Here is a 15,379-nt window from a genome sequence, read left to right on the forward strand (position 1 = left end):
ACACTGTGAGAAGATGGTACTAAAGGAATGGTACACAGTTACCACAGTTAATGTAGCTTAAAATCATAAATGAGTCAGAGATTGCCTTCAAACTGTTGAAGAACATTTCAGAACGTTTCTGTCACTTTTATGGTAGCAAGCATGTTATTTTAATCAGAACTGACTGTAGTACGTGTGCCCATGACGTTTTATTATTATAATACACCGTTTAGGCATAACAGTATGCCAATTATCATTTTAATATTCCTAATATTGTGTTGGTCCACTTTTTGCTGCCAAAACAGCCCTGTTCCATCAAGGCATGTACTCCACCAGACCCCTGAAGGTGTGCTGTGGTATCTGGCACCAAGATAGCAGTAGATCCTTTAAGTTCTGTAAGTTGCGAGGTGGGGCCTCCATGTATTGGAAATGTTTGTTCAGCACATCCCACAGATGCTCAATTGGATTGAGGTCTGGGGAATTTGGAGGACAAGTCAACACCTCAACGTATGTTGTACTCCTCAAACCATACCTAAACCATTTTTGTTCTGTGGCAGGGGGCGCATTATCCTGCTGAAAGAGGCCAAAGCCACCAGGGAATACTATTTCCATGAAAGGGTGTTCATGGTCTGCAACAATACTTGGTAGGTGTGTCAAAGTAACATCCATATGGATGGCAGGACCCACGGTTTCCCAGCAGAACATCGCTCAAAGCATAACGCCTCCCTCTCTGGCTTGCCTTCTTGCTTTCGGCAGTGGATGGGGTCAGCATAGGCCTGGGTGCTGTCCACTGCCAAAAGTGTCAACAGTGGACAAGTGAATAATAATGATTATCACTGAGCCCCATATGCAACAAACTACAATGCACTGCGTACTCCGACACGTTTCTATTAGAACGAGCATTAATTTATTGATCAATTTGAGCTACAGCTCGTCTGTTTGAACAGACCACACGGGCCAGCCTTCGCTCCCCACGTGCATCATTGAGCCTTGGCTGCCCATGACCCTTTTGCCAGTTCTACTGTTTCTTCCTTGGACCACTTTTGACAGATACTGACCACTGCAGACTGGGTAATAATAAACTTTCTCATGATTATTACTTAACATCTTATAATAATGAAAAACATTCTTGTAATTATGAGTCATTTTGTAATTATGAGTCATTATAAGTAATTATTATGAGGTTCCTCTTTATTAAGTCATTGTTATAAGAAAAACAAATGCCTGGTTTCTCAAACAATGCTTATGATAGTCCCAGTCCCTAAAATACATGTGTGAGCTGTTTAAATTAAAACAACTTGCACTGACATATCTTAAATGTCGGTGCCCTTTTTATTTTTGTCTTAAGATGCAAATCAGTAATGTTTTATCTAAAGCATGTTTACAAAAGCTATGTAAATATCCTAATTCAACAAAGGACTAATCCTGGCCTAAGGCCAGTCTGTGAAACCAGGCAAAATCATTATTATGAGTTTGTTATTATGAGAAACTAGGTAATTATAAAAAGGTTGTAATAATATGGTAAATAAGTCATTGTTATGATAAAGTTTCTCTTTATTCTGAAGGAGAAAAAAAACAAGCAAAGAAAGTCATTATTCTAAGAAATGTTCTCATTATTTTTGAGAAACTAAAGGGCCGTTTACACACAATAACCTTGAGTCATTATTATGAGAAAGTTTCTTGTTATTATGAAAAGATACAGTGAGACATTATTATGGGAACATGTTTTTATGAGTCATTATATAAATTTTCTCATTATGAGATTTGTTTTGTGATTATGTATTTTTGCCCATTTAAACAGTTGTGAAAATATAATTTTGTAAGTCATAATAATGAGAAACAGTCTCAAAAAATTCTCATAATTGTTGTTGTAAAATCTGGGGCAAGGGGTCTAATAATATAATCTAATCTAACATGGCATCTATTAATAGTCAGAATGTCATTATTACAAGAACATGGTTGTAATAATGTTTGAGATTTGTTTACTCGTATCATAATATTACTCATAAATGAATAAAATGTTATTTTTAGAAGGCACACACTGAAACAACAAACAATATTCTCAAAATGTTGTGAAACCATAATTAATTTATTGCAAAATTTTGTATAAAAGACAAAATCAGTTCAAAACTTTAACATGAACATCTTACGTTTCAGTGAGGTGGTAAAAATATTCTGTAAATAGCCTCTTTATTACACTTTTCTTTCATATTAATCATGCCCTAGACAGTAGTTCAATTAAATAACATACCATTATTATTATGATTTTTCTAAACAATGATGAACCCAAACAATTCGCCAGTTACTCACAGGATAAAGATTGTGATAGTTTTTCCAAGCTGTGATTTTTCGCTTTGTCTGTAACCACAATCAAAAGCCTTGAATGACCAACTGTACGCATACATATCCGACTGATCTGATCACAACCCACTCCATATGATGTTAATTTTGATGAAACGATTCATTTGAAAACACACCAAAACACTGAATGTTAAGCAACCACTGTGGTTCGCCATGACACACAATAGCCAGTGCCCGTACTGACTGAGAGCAGTTTAGTGGTTTTCACACAGTCTTTCTCGTAATCTCTTTCATTCGTCTCTTCTCAGCACTGCCAAAGAATAGCACATTTCCTGCAGGAATAACACAAAGATGATGTCTTGCTTTCCTCAAATTTATCCTATTATGCAAGCACCATTAAGGTAGTTGAACAGACTGAGCAGAAATTGTACTACAGCAAATATACATGTATATATATATATAATATATATAATAATAAAAAATCAGAGAACAAAGGATAATGTCATGATAAGATCAACATTTACCATGTTTCATCCGAAGGTGCTTTAGAAGGGCAGACGTCGTGTACTCTTTGCGACCACGAGATATGACGGCCCTACACATAAGGCACACTGCTTTGCTACAATCTCCTTCTTTTAGAGAGAAATACTTCCATACAGGGCTTGATTTGGCTATTGTCCTCTTTTGCATTTCACAGCATTTACTGCTACAGTAGGCCCCGTTGGTGCATAATATGTTGTGATATGAAACGTGATTAGCATCATAAGATGAACTGCTATGCTGGGATGCTGTGGGAGGAGCTTCACCGTATGTTTGCTGGTTTGGGTGTTGTGCTCTGTAGGGGTCCGATGTCCCCAAAGGCAAGTCTGGGCTGCGTGGTGACCAGCTCTGATACACATCTTCAGTGCTCCCTATTGCGTCGCCTGAACACAAGTTAGAGTTCATGAATTCAACTTTGATTTTGGTTGGGAAATGGCAGTTTGTCATCTCGTCCCCGACAGGATTTGTGTTCTGTTTGGTGTGATCAGTGCTCATGTGTGAGCTCTCGTTGTTGTTGTTGTCGTTGGCTTCTGATGGCAAAGCTACAGATTCCCGGTAAGCGTCGGCACAGTACTCAGGCTTTTCCGGTTTTATGAGTGGAAGTTGTTCGCCAAGTCTCTGGCATTGGTCCTGCTGAATCTCTTCAAAGGGTTCTGGCTCCTCACTCTGGCTGCAGACCCATCCAGGCTGCACAGGGGAGATGGGCTGATAAGACTGCACAGGAGCTAAACTGCCCGCTCCCAAAAAAACATAAAATGATAACTTTTACTTCAGATAAAAAGATCCGTGTGAACCTATAATGTGACTACAGCTCCAAGAACCTATGTACATTTTATTAAACACACCTTTAGACATTAGACTTAAAGGGTTAGTTCATCCAAAAATGAAATTCATGTCATTAATGACTCACCCTAATGTCGTTTCACACCCGTAAGACCTCCGTTCATCTTCAGACACAGTTTAAGATATTTATATTTAGTCCGAGAGCATATCTAAGTGTAGGCACACTATACTGTCCATGTCCAGAAAGGGAATAAAAACATCATTAAGGTACTTCATATGTGGCATCAGTGGGTTAATTACATCAGAATCTCTTGAAGCATCGAAAATACATTTTGGTCCAAAAAATAACAAAAACTACGACTTTATTCAGCATTGTCTTCTCTTCCGCGTTTGTTTTCAAACCTCAAATAAAGAATCAAACGGTTATGAATCATTGGATTGATTCATGATTCGGATCGCCAATCACGTAAGTTCAGCAGTTTGACAATCAATCCGCTGATTTTTGGATCAAAATGTGTTTTCGATGCTTCAAGAGATTCTAATTAACTGATGTCACATATGGACTACTTTGATGATGTTTTTATTCCCTTTCTGGAGATGGACAGTATAGTGTGTATACACTTAGGGTGCGTTCACACTTGTCATGTTTGGTTCGATTAAAACGAACCCTGGTGCGGTTGCTCGGTTAGTGCGGTTCATTTGAACATATGTGAACGCTGCCACCCGAACTCTGGTGCGCACCAAACAAGCGGACCGAGACCGCTAAAAAGATGGGTCTCGGTCCGCTTCCAAACGAACTCTGGTGCGGTTCGATTGATATATGAACGCAACACGGACCAAAGACATGTAAACGGACCAAAAACCGGACGTATGTCACAAGATGCCACGCATAATGCAGCTGATTTGACGACGCGGAAAGATCGGTGTACGTTATCCAAAATGAGTAACTTTAACGTTAGAGGGCAAACGTAGAGCAACGAGGAAGAGCCTCATCAATATTTGGTCTGACGAGCATGTTTCGAAAATGCTAGAAAAAAAACACAAAAAGCATACCTGGCTCTTCTCATCAAAGTTCCTGTGTTGCCCATTATTAGCAGGTACAGACGACAGAACGGCCGTCTCTGCACAACGGAGGATATCCTGCTGCTGTTTTGAATGTTTTGAACATTTTATGAGCTCTTCATGAGTTCTCAGCGGGTAAAAATAATGCCACATGTACACGCATAAAATGATCGCGTTTAATCCAGCACATAGCGTTGTTTTGAACATTTCATGAGCTCTTCATGAGTTCTCTGGTAAAAAATAACGCCATATGTGTTACACGCATAAAATGATCGCGTTTAATCCAGCACACAGCGTTGTTTTGAATGTTGTGAACATTTCATGAGCTCTTCATGAGTTCTCTGGTAAAAAATAATGCCATATGTACACGCATAAAATGCCCGCGCGTGTAATCCGCACACAGCATTGTTTTGAATGTTCGGTAAGCGAGCTTCTACGTCATATAAACCGACCAATCAGGTTGTGAGCGTCTCCCTGTGCCTTTGGTTCGGTAACTTTAGGTTCGCTGTTAAAAATGCCCGTGTGAACGCTAAGCGGACCTGGGGCCTGTACCATGATGGCAGTTTAACAAACTCAGGGTTACAGGATTAGTTTCGAGTTGACAAAACCAAACCATTGTATTAAGGCTTTGTTGGTCCCATGATGCTGATCATCAGCTTTCTCTGTCAACTCAGGCTTTGATCCTGAGTTCAAGAGTTTAGCTGTGACATCAGTAGTGAACAGCCAATCACACGCTGTGGAACTGAGATTCACTTCTCGGCGAGACAAGCAGTGAGATTAATTTCTCTCTTCTGCAGAATATTGCATGATTGAAAAATATTAAGAATTAAAAATAAATAAAAATACACAGCAAGAATAAAAGCTGTCTATGAAAGAGGACAACTTAAAGAAAAAATAGTATGCGTCAATGCAAGTAAAAGTTACGAAGTTAGTTAATATTTAGTTTAGTTAATATAGAGAAAATTGAACAGTTAAGCTCAGTAAGCTCAGTAAGCTTTTTTTATAGGCTAGTTTTATTTATTGATTTTAAAGCTTATTCATATGACTTTATGCAGGTGATGAATTTTAACAAATTGCCTATTAATGATTGATTAACTAAAATGATAAATGTGTAATTGATTAAAGGTATAATAATTACATAAATTATATCTAAATCATTCAAAATTATTATTTTTTAAATAAATAAGCATTGTTAAAAGCCAGACGCTTTAGTCTTTAAAAACCATTTTTGCTATGCAGTGACCTTTAATTTGGAGTAGAAACGGGAGTGACTTTATTGCATCAGAGGTGTGTCACTTTACTCACAGCTGATTGGTCCAATTTCAGATTGAGATCTCTAATCCAGAACATAACCTGCCCCAGAGCAGGTTAGCTGTGGAGCATAAATTACTATGGCGATGAACACAGCTAAAAGCCAAACCACTTTAATGGTACCTAAAACCCAGGATTGGCACAAACTAAGCTTAAACAAATATGGCTAGCCAGCTAAACCAGCTTCATGGTACAGGCCCCAGGGGCCTGTACCATGATGGTAGTTTAACAAACTCAGGGTTAAAGGATTAGTTTCGAGTTGACAAAACCAAACTAATCTATTCAGGCTTTGTTGGTCCCATGATGCTGATCATCAACTTTCTCTGTCAACCCAGGCTTTGATCCTGAGTTCAGGGGTTTAGCTGTGACATCAGCAGTGAACAGCCAATCACACGCTGTGGAACTGAGATTCACTTCTCGCGAGACAATCAGTGAGATTAATTTCTCTCTTCTGCAGAATATTGCATGATTTAAAAATATTAAGAATTAAAAATAAAAAAAATGAATGAAAGAGGACAACTTTATGAAAAAAATTGTATACGTCAATGCAAGTAAAAGTTATGAAGTTAGTTTAGTTGATATAGAGAAAATTGAACATTTAAGCTCAGTAAGCTTCTTTTTAATAGGCTAGTTTTACTTATTGATTTTAAAGCTTATCCATATGACTTTATGCAGGTGATGTTATTTATATGACTTATGTATTAATTTTAACAAAGTGCCTATTAATGATTGATTAACTAAAATGATAAATGTGTAATTGATTAAAGGATAATAATTACATAAATTATACCTAAATCAGTCAAAATTAATATTATTATAATTAAGCATTGTTAAAAGCCAGACGCTTTAGTCTTTAAAAACATTTGCCATGTAGTGACCTTTAATTTGGAGCAGAAACAGGGGGAGTGGCTTTATTGAATAAGAGGTTTGTCACTTTACTCACAGCTGATTGGTCCAATTTCAGTTTGAGATCTCTTATCCAGAACATAACCTGCCCCAGAGCAGGTTAGCTGTGGAGCATAAGTTACTATGGCGATGAACACAGCTAAAAGCCAAACCACTTTAATGGTACCTAAAACCCAGGATTGGCACAAACTAAGCTTAAACTTATCTGGATAGTCAGCTAAACCGGCTTCATGGTACAGGCCCCAGGACTATTATGTTTGTTTTTGTTTTTTGGTCCGGACCAAACTAACCAAACGAACCGAACTACAAGTGTGAACGCACCCTTAGATACGCTGTCGGACTAAATATAAATATCTTAAACTGTGTTCTGAAGATGAACGGAGGTCTTACGGGTGTGAAACGACATTAGGGTGAGCCATTAACAACATTTTTGGGTGAACTAACCCTTTAAAGATGCACATATGTTTTTTCCTGTGTTGATTCATTTCCAATTAAAAAAGGTAGCTGGAATATAATATAAATAATGTACCTCCCTTCATCTTTTTTAATATAATAGCCAATAAGCTTTAAAGTCACAATGAAAAAGTATCAACAGATATTTTCTTCCATATTGTGATGTGCATCTGAATGAAACCGATTATCGAAAAATAAATCAATACAGGGCAGGCAATTGGTTCTATTCATTGAATTTTGAGATATGGACATTGCTCTCAAAAGGGAGGCAGAAGAATGTGGGCTTGCATTGGTGAGAGTTTAACTCACATGATAAGGGAAGTCTGATATTTCACAGGAAGATTGATTTATATTTTGATTATTACAATATATGAATTATTGTATATGAATAACTTGCAAATAGACAGAATCGATGTCATGTTGATTTTAAATCATGTCACCGCAGTGAACCATAATTTGCTAGTTATTGCTGTGTCAGAGGCCATCCAAAAGATTTATAGTGATTGGACAAAAATAGGAAATGTCTACAAGTGCACAATGATTGATTCATGTTTTTGGTTTGTTTGCCATAAATATAAAAATATACATTTTAAATTCGTATGTTTAATAAAAGATAAGTTGTTAACTTTTGGAAGTACACTAGTATACAGAGATGGACTGAAACTCACACAACTCATTGGAGTTTTAATAAGTCACGTTAATATTCATATGGTCAATGTTTATTCACACGCCCTCGAATACCATGTAATCAAAAAGAATAATAATTTATGAATAATCTCGTGGCTATGAATCAAACATGGACTCGTGACAACAACAACCAAAACATGAGCACAAAAGGACAAAAAAACTACACTCCAGATCCAGTTCAAATGACCACTACGTAAAATAGATCAGTGGTAAACTCTTTTAAACGTAATGGAAAAACATTCGCCATCATGTTATGGTGAATGTTTAATCGTCATACCAGCATTTGCTCGTTCCGTGAAGCACCCCGAGTCTCGTAACATTTCTTTCAGTCGTTCGTTTTCGCTCCTGATTCGCTCCGTTTCCTCCTCATACTCCCGAACCGTTCTGCCGACTGTGAAGATGATCTCCTTCACAGCAGCCATCAAGCGCTCGGTCATGAAAGTATTCAGACGATCAAGTTTAGTCATTGTGCTATATTTAAATGAAAAATACAGACAATACAGGTATTTCACAGCGTGAGAAAGTTCCCCCTTTAAAATCAAACCACCAACACATAAGGTTGCTGTGCTAACTGAAGTGTCTCTAGCACCCTTCACAGGACGGGAGGAGGCAGTGTAGCTTTTAACCAAATAACGCCATTGGTCATTTATATTATTTACACCAACGAGCAGTGGTTAAAGTGGGATTTCGCAAGTGGGGGAAACCCTCAAATTTGGGGTAGGTGCAGGGAAAAAGGACTCATCATGAGGCAACATATTGAGTATCGTGGTATAGCAGTACTTATTGGGACAAGAGTGTCACCAAGTATCACAATACTTATTCACTTATATATTTTAATGGTTTTATTTTGGTCCATATACATCAACACTGATATGATGTTGTTACTGTTAAAATAATATGCGACAACCCTATTTTTCACAATGCAAATTAAAACATAAAATGGAAAGCAGGCTATAGAAATTATTAAAACCCAAATTAAGAACACATAGGGCCATGGGGCTATAACTAACCCAAGGGCCCCCATAGTATGGGTACCTTAGTTGGTGCCACAATGTGTTCTAGCCTACCATAGAAATAATTAGTATTTAAAAAAATAAAAATATTCAAAAACACAGAGATACAGTGAGTATATACTGTCTGAATATTACATTTTAATATTAAGTATGCCTATATATAAATATTCCAGGCTGCAACACATTAACAGTCATAGATTTGCAATCATACACAGCATGTTTAATGAGAAATAAAGACTATTAAACATATATTTTTATTTTAGCTCTGCGGTCACAATGTGACTGGAGTCGACATCTCTTTTTTGTCACAAACACTTATCTCTTTTTTTTTTTTTTAAACTGACACAAGATTATTTAAGTGAAAGTATGGATACTGAATAATATGCACAAAGTTAATAAAGTAATCTGTTTAATTACGATATCTAAAGGTTTTACTTAAACTTCTTGCCAGTGATTTTTAAAACATAAGATTCAGCAGTTTCGGATTTTACAGTTGTTTAATAGACAGCTATGTTATATATCATTATCATATATTATTTAAAAGTTAGGAATGAGACAGTTGAGCTGAAACAGACTGTCATATGTTGCACCAGTTTGAGAGCTACGCCCCCACCCCCACCCCCCAAACAACACAAAAAACACCAATACACCCTTTAGATTTCTCTAACCTTTTGTTTTTATTCTCAATCTGTACTTAATAAACATATGCTATGATCTGCACAATAAAACAGGCCGAAATGAACTATTCCATAAAAGTATTTAACATTTTCAGATTCAGACAACCTTGTAAAACACTGTAAAACATATTTACAAAACAAATAAAACATATGTTGTAACTTGTTTTTTTTTAAACACAAAAAAACACTAAAGATGTAAACGATAACCTCTAGCAATCTGTCAATCAGTCTTTGATTTTGCCGTGTCCTGCTTCTTCCCAGTGGAAACCTCTTGCCTCTGTGTCTGAAACAAAAGCATCTTCAGTCAGGTAGAAATGTTCACAAGCTTGAAAGAATGAGCAAAAAAATAATAATAAAAATACTACTCTAGGGGTCCACAATATTTACAGAAATGGTCGCTCTATATTTTCTGCAATTTTGTCAATAACAATTATTCAATTATATTCTGTCATGTTGTGGACAGCTGACTCCTACATTTTCTATTAGAGGTTAATGAATGTGTTAAATCATTGAGCAATTTATTCAACAGCTGACTCATTCAAATGCATACAAATGCGGATTCATTCAGGAACAAAGCAAGTGACTGTGTCTGTCTTGAGGCCGTGTCCACCAAAGCGTTTTCTTTCCCCTAGGCCGGCGTTTATTTCCAGTGGTTTTCAATGTGAGCACCACATTTTTAAAATGCCAGCTGCATGGCTATGGAGTTACTTTTGTGTCTTTTTTAATCCAGTTAAACTGTGTTTGAAAGCTAAATGATATTGTAGTTTTAAAAAACAACAACAACTGCCATTAAAAAGTTTTCATAAATAAAAAAATTATTGTAATTAATGCAGTGTTTTTCCTAGTAAAGTTTTTATCACGCGCACACAGATTTGCTGTTCTGCTGTCATTGTTTGCAACTTTAAATCAAGTAAAGCTGCACTTCAATGGGTGGTATCTAAGCACCAGAATGAAAGACCTGTTTCTATTAGTTGCGTAACAATGATGATTTGTAACTTCTATTTTTCAATCAGATATAAGACCTCATCTCAAAATCTAATGCCTGGCAGAAAAAAGCAGTAACTTTACCTTGCATTGTGGCCGCAACCTTTTCCTCAGTGTCATCATTAACAGCATCTGGTAAATCCTTAGGACTCTTTGCTGATGGCTGTCAATAAAAAGAAAAAGAAAAAAGAAATGTTAATTTGGTTAATTTATAAGAATCAAGGAAAAAAAAAAAATCTTTACCTCCAGGCTAACTTTATCCTTCATTGATGTCTCTCCACCTTGGATTCTTCTCTTTGGCCTTTTCAATTTTTCCAGGTCTGTGTTAGTTGACATGTGCCCTTGAAGACATCAACAAAAAAAACATGCAAATGTCTAATTTTGATGAATTACATAAAACTGGGTTTCTGCAGGTTTTATGAAGGGATCACAGTATATGTCAATATGTACACAATGGCCCTCATTTACAAAACTAACATATGACAAAAAAAAAACTAGGCGCACAGTAATTTCCATGAACAACAGCATTATCAATATGGACGTGAACGTTTTTGAGTTTGTGTGAACTTCCAAGGTCAATCTGGCAGAAAACCCCTATGAAATCATTTTGACTGGAATGAAAACATATGGCCAGTAAGCTAAATATTCATCATTTAAAAATGTGTTGTCAATGGTTAAATATTCTATTGACAGTGTGTCATTTAGCCTATCCATTACATTAATAAAGTATTTATTTTAGTTTAAAAAATATATTTTATATAATAATATTAATTCAATAAGGCTAACAGGTGTTTGTGTGTGTGTATGTGAGAACAAATTCTCATTCATGAGATTATTTCCTCTTCTGTGTGAAGAGGCCATGGAGAAATCTAGGGGCAAGGCTTGTGACGTTTAAATGAAACTGTTTTCAGCCACATTTATCACCGACCGGCGGATGGGATTAGTAGGATGGGATTGGCGGCATTACGAATGTTTCATGAAACACACGTGAACTGTCGTAAGATTTCTGCTCTCAGATCTGTGCTTGTTTCTACGTTAGATTGATAAATGAGGCCCAGTGAGTTTTATTTTTTACATATATTTATACATTTTAGAGTTTGAAAATACAACTTCCAACAGATATCTGTTCGTTTTTAATTCACTACCACTAAAATATGGAAATATATTTTACTGTACCTTCTGCAATAAAAGTGTTGCTGTTCCTCAGTATTTTTGTCTTGTATTCAGTGCAAATGTCTAAAGATTTGTAAATCAAGATGTTTTTACTAGATACAAAATAGCATTTTTTTTTCTTTGTTTTCTGTGAAACTGATAAAAATTAAGTGAGTTTATGATTACATTGATTTCTGAGCCCATTAGCAGATGTTCTTGTCACACCTGCCAATGGGCTCAGAAATCAATCTAATTCTAAAGGAAGTTCTCTCATTGACACTCATTGACAGACATTTGATCTTACATTTCAAATATATGATTTTACATTTGCATCTCAAGTAAATGTATCTTGATTTAAAGATGTTTAGATATTTATATTTGAAAACAAAAATACTGGGAAAGATTTGCAATGCATGCATCATTTAAAGCCAATAACTAAATTTAAAGCTTGGTGTGTCCCAGCCTTAAGACTTTCTACTCTGACCTTTTAAAGGCCTTGACTTGTGTTTGGGTGAATTAGGAACTTTTCAGAAAAACTGATAAAAGTAAAATAAATATATAGTGATGATCAAAACAACAACCAATAAATTCACCATGGTATGCAAATGTGTGCTTTAAAAGGCGATACTTCTGGATGAATCCCACATTACAGTGTTGACACCAGAATGGCCTCTCACCTGTGTGGAAATTTAAAAAAAAGAGGCATAAGAACGAGCATAAATGCTTGCTTTGAATTGCAAAATTAGATTGTGTGTTAAAAATGGTTTTGCACACTGACCTGTGTGAGTGTATTCATGTCTGCGCAGCGTGTAGGAACTGCAGAAAGTTGCCCTGCAGTGCTGGCAGACATGTATTTTTGAACTGGGACCCTCTCCTTCACCTAGCGAGGCATAATCCATGATCAGTGACTATATAAATGAAAGGAAAAAACAGACCACTGCTTAGCCTTAGTTCACTGAAAGTACTGCTACAGACATTTCATTCACATTTAATGTACATTCAGACAAGATGAAATGGCGTTATGGTACTCTCAGTGTGCAATGATTTACAGTTTACAGCGATTTACAGCATTTAAAGTTCTGTGTAGAATTAACCATCTGTGTTGCGTACTGGGTGTAGGCGAGACTAAATCTTACGCCTAGTCAAAAGTCGGTGTAAAGTGAAAAGTCATGACTTGTTCAGAAAATATTAGTTTTATGTCATGTAACATCGATTGGTGTGCCTACTAAATACTGCCAACACAGGTAACTGACCCAACACAACATTTCCATTCAATATGTAATCATGTAGGAAATATTAAATATGATCATGTGATTATTATCAGAAATTATATACCATTCATTATCTTGCTCGGCAGAACAGCATAAATGCTTGTAAATAAAATTTCACATTTTCTAAGTCCATTTAACAGCAAGTGATAATTTAAATTACTGTAGGCTACTAATAAAAACAATATTATCCAACACAACATAATTGAATAACTTAATTCATTAGATGAATTTTGTATGCACATAGCTTTATAACCATTTACAGTGCATCCTAAAAGTATTCACAGTGCTTCACGTTTTCCACATTCTGTTGTTACAGCCTTATTTCAAAATGGATTAAATTAATTAATTTTTCTCCGTTATACAAACAAACCCCATAATGACGACATGAAAGAAGTTTGTTTGAAATCTTTTACATAAGTTTACATAAGTATTTACAGCCTGCTACAACACTCAAAATTGAGCTCAGGTTCATATCGTTTCCACTGATTATCCTTGAGATGTTTCTACAGCTTGATTGGAGTCCACCAGTGGTAAATTCAGTTGATTGGACATGATTTGGTGAGGTGTGTAATAGCTGTCTATTTAAGGTCCCACAGTTACAGTGCATATCAGAGCACAAACAAATCCATGAAATCCAAGGAATTGTCTGTAGACCTCTGAGACAGGATTGTATCAAGGCACAGATCTGGGGAAGGGTAGCGTTGAAGGTCCCAATGAGCACAGTGGCCTCCTCCAAACAGTGTAATTGGGGGAGGAGGGCCTTAGTCAGGGATGTGACCAAAAACCAGATCTTCGGCTCCAGCGTTTCTCTGTGGAGAGGAACCGTTCCAAAAGAACAACCATCTTTGCAGCACTCCACCAATCAGGCCTGTATGGTAGAGTGGCCAGTAGTGATGCAAAGTCCGATTTCATTTCCGCAAACCGGTTGTTTTCAAATGGTTCATCTCAAAGAACCGGTTCAAAAAGCTGATTCATATGTTCCTGACGTCATCATGCAATGATGCCACTATGCATTTCTTTTATGTTTTTTTAAATGCATTTCTCAGTGTCGTTATATCCAGGAAACATTCAAATGCATTTAGCTAATTATTGTCTTTCATTCACTTAAGTTAATGGTGTTTGTGTTCAGTTAATTTATTTATCCTTCACGTGGATTCGACAGAAAATTGCAGGACAACAGGACAACGACCCTAAGCATACAGCCAGGGTAACAAAGGAGTGGCTAGAGGACAACTCTGTGAAAGTCCTTGAGCGGGCTAGCCAGATCCCAGACTTGAACCCGATTAAACATCACTGGAGAGATCTGAAAATGGCTGTGCACTGACAATTCCAATCCAACCTGACGGATGTAGAGGTCCTGCCAAAAAGAATGTGAGAAACTGCCCAAAAATAGGTATGCCAAGTTTGTAGCATCATACTCAAAAAAACTTGAGACTGTAATTGGTGCTTCAACAAAGTTTTGAGCAAAGGCTGTGAATGTACATGTGATTTTTTTTGTTGTTGCAAACATTTAAAACAAACTTCTTTCAAATTGTCTTTATGGGGTATTGTTTGTAGAATTGAGGGGGAAAAGAATAAATTGAATCCACTTTGGAATAAGTAACATAAAATGTGGAAAAGTGAAGTGCTGTTCTTTCCAAATGTCCTGTACATGTGTCTGTGTTGTAAGAATATACAGGGAGACTTCAGATAAACGCTGACTTGTTCAGAATAATTTTGCTTATTGAAATTAAATAGCGCAGGGGCTTTATTTGTTATGTGAGAAGCAAACTCAGTTCTTTATTATTAGCAAATTTAAGTTTGTAACTATATAAAAAATGTCATCTCAACTAGCACTGGAGTAGACCGTGTTAGAGTAGACATGCATTGTGGGTGTTTTAGTTGGTGCAACAGGTGCAAATATTGGAAGGCTAGACATAGCTAAGACCAGCATAGAGCTCACACCAAACTTTTTTTTAACGTCCAGTTTGTGCAGTCATACCAAGGAACTTTTTACCTACCCGTATTAAACAAAACAAGATGAGTATGTAAACGTGAACAACTATAGAGTTTTAAAATATCCTTTAAATGTAAAGAATTGTAAGTGACTATTTCATTATGACCTTGAACTTAGGTTAGAATGCCAATTGGTTATTTGGTAATTAATATTTAATAGTTTAACTACACATTTAATTATGCTGTTAAATCTTTGTTGACATTATAAGCCTTCATAATCTACTAGAGATAGTTAATAATTCCAGAGTAAGTCAGAATAAATGAG

General features: G+C 36.3%; 1 protein-coding gene across 1 annotated transcript; it reads right to left on the minus strand.

Annotated features, from left to right (window-relative positions):
* Positions 1–2,047: 2,047 nt before the first annotated feature.
* si:dkey-93n13.2 (uncharacterized) lies at positions 2,048–8,604 on the minus strand. Its single transcript, XM_067428881.1, has 3 exons — positions 8,300–8,604; positions 2,805–3,557; positions 2,048–2,612 (listed from the first exon to the last, which is right to left on the minus strand). Exons 1-3 carry the CDS (start codon positions 8,487–8,489, stop codon positions 2,545–2,547), a joined length of 1,011 nt encoding a protein of 336 aa, XP_067284982.1. The 5' UTR covers positions 8,490–8,604; the 3' UTR covers positions 2,048–2,544.
* Positions 8,605–15,379: the final 6,775 nt, after the last annotated feature.

The sequence above is a fragment of the Pseudorasbora parva genome, chromosome 2, assembly GCF_024679245.1.
Source record: "Pseudorasbora parva isolate DD20220531a chromosome 2, ASM2467924v1, whole genome shotgun sequence".
Taxonomy (NCBI): domain Eukaryota; kingdom Metazoa; phylum Chordata; class Actinopteri; order Cypriniformes; family Gobionidae; genus Pseudorasbora; species Pseudorasbora parva.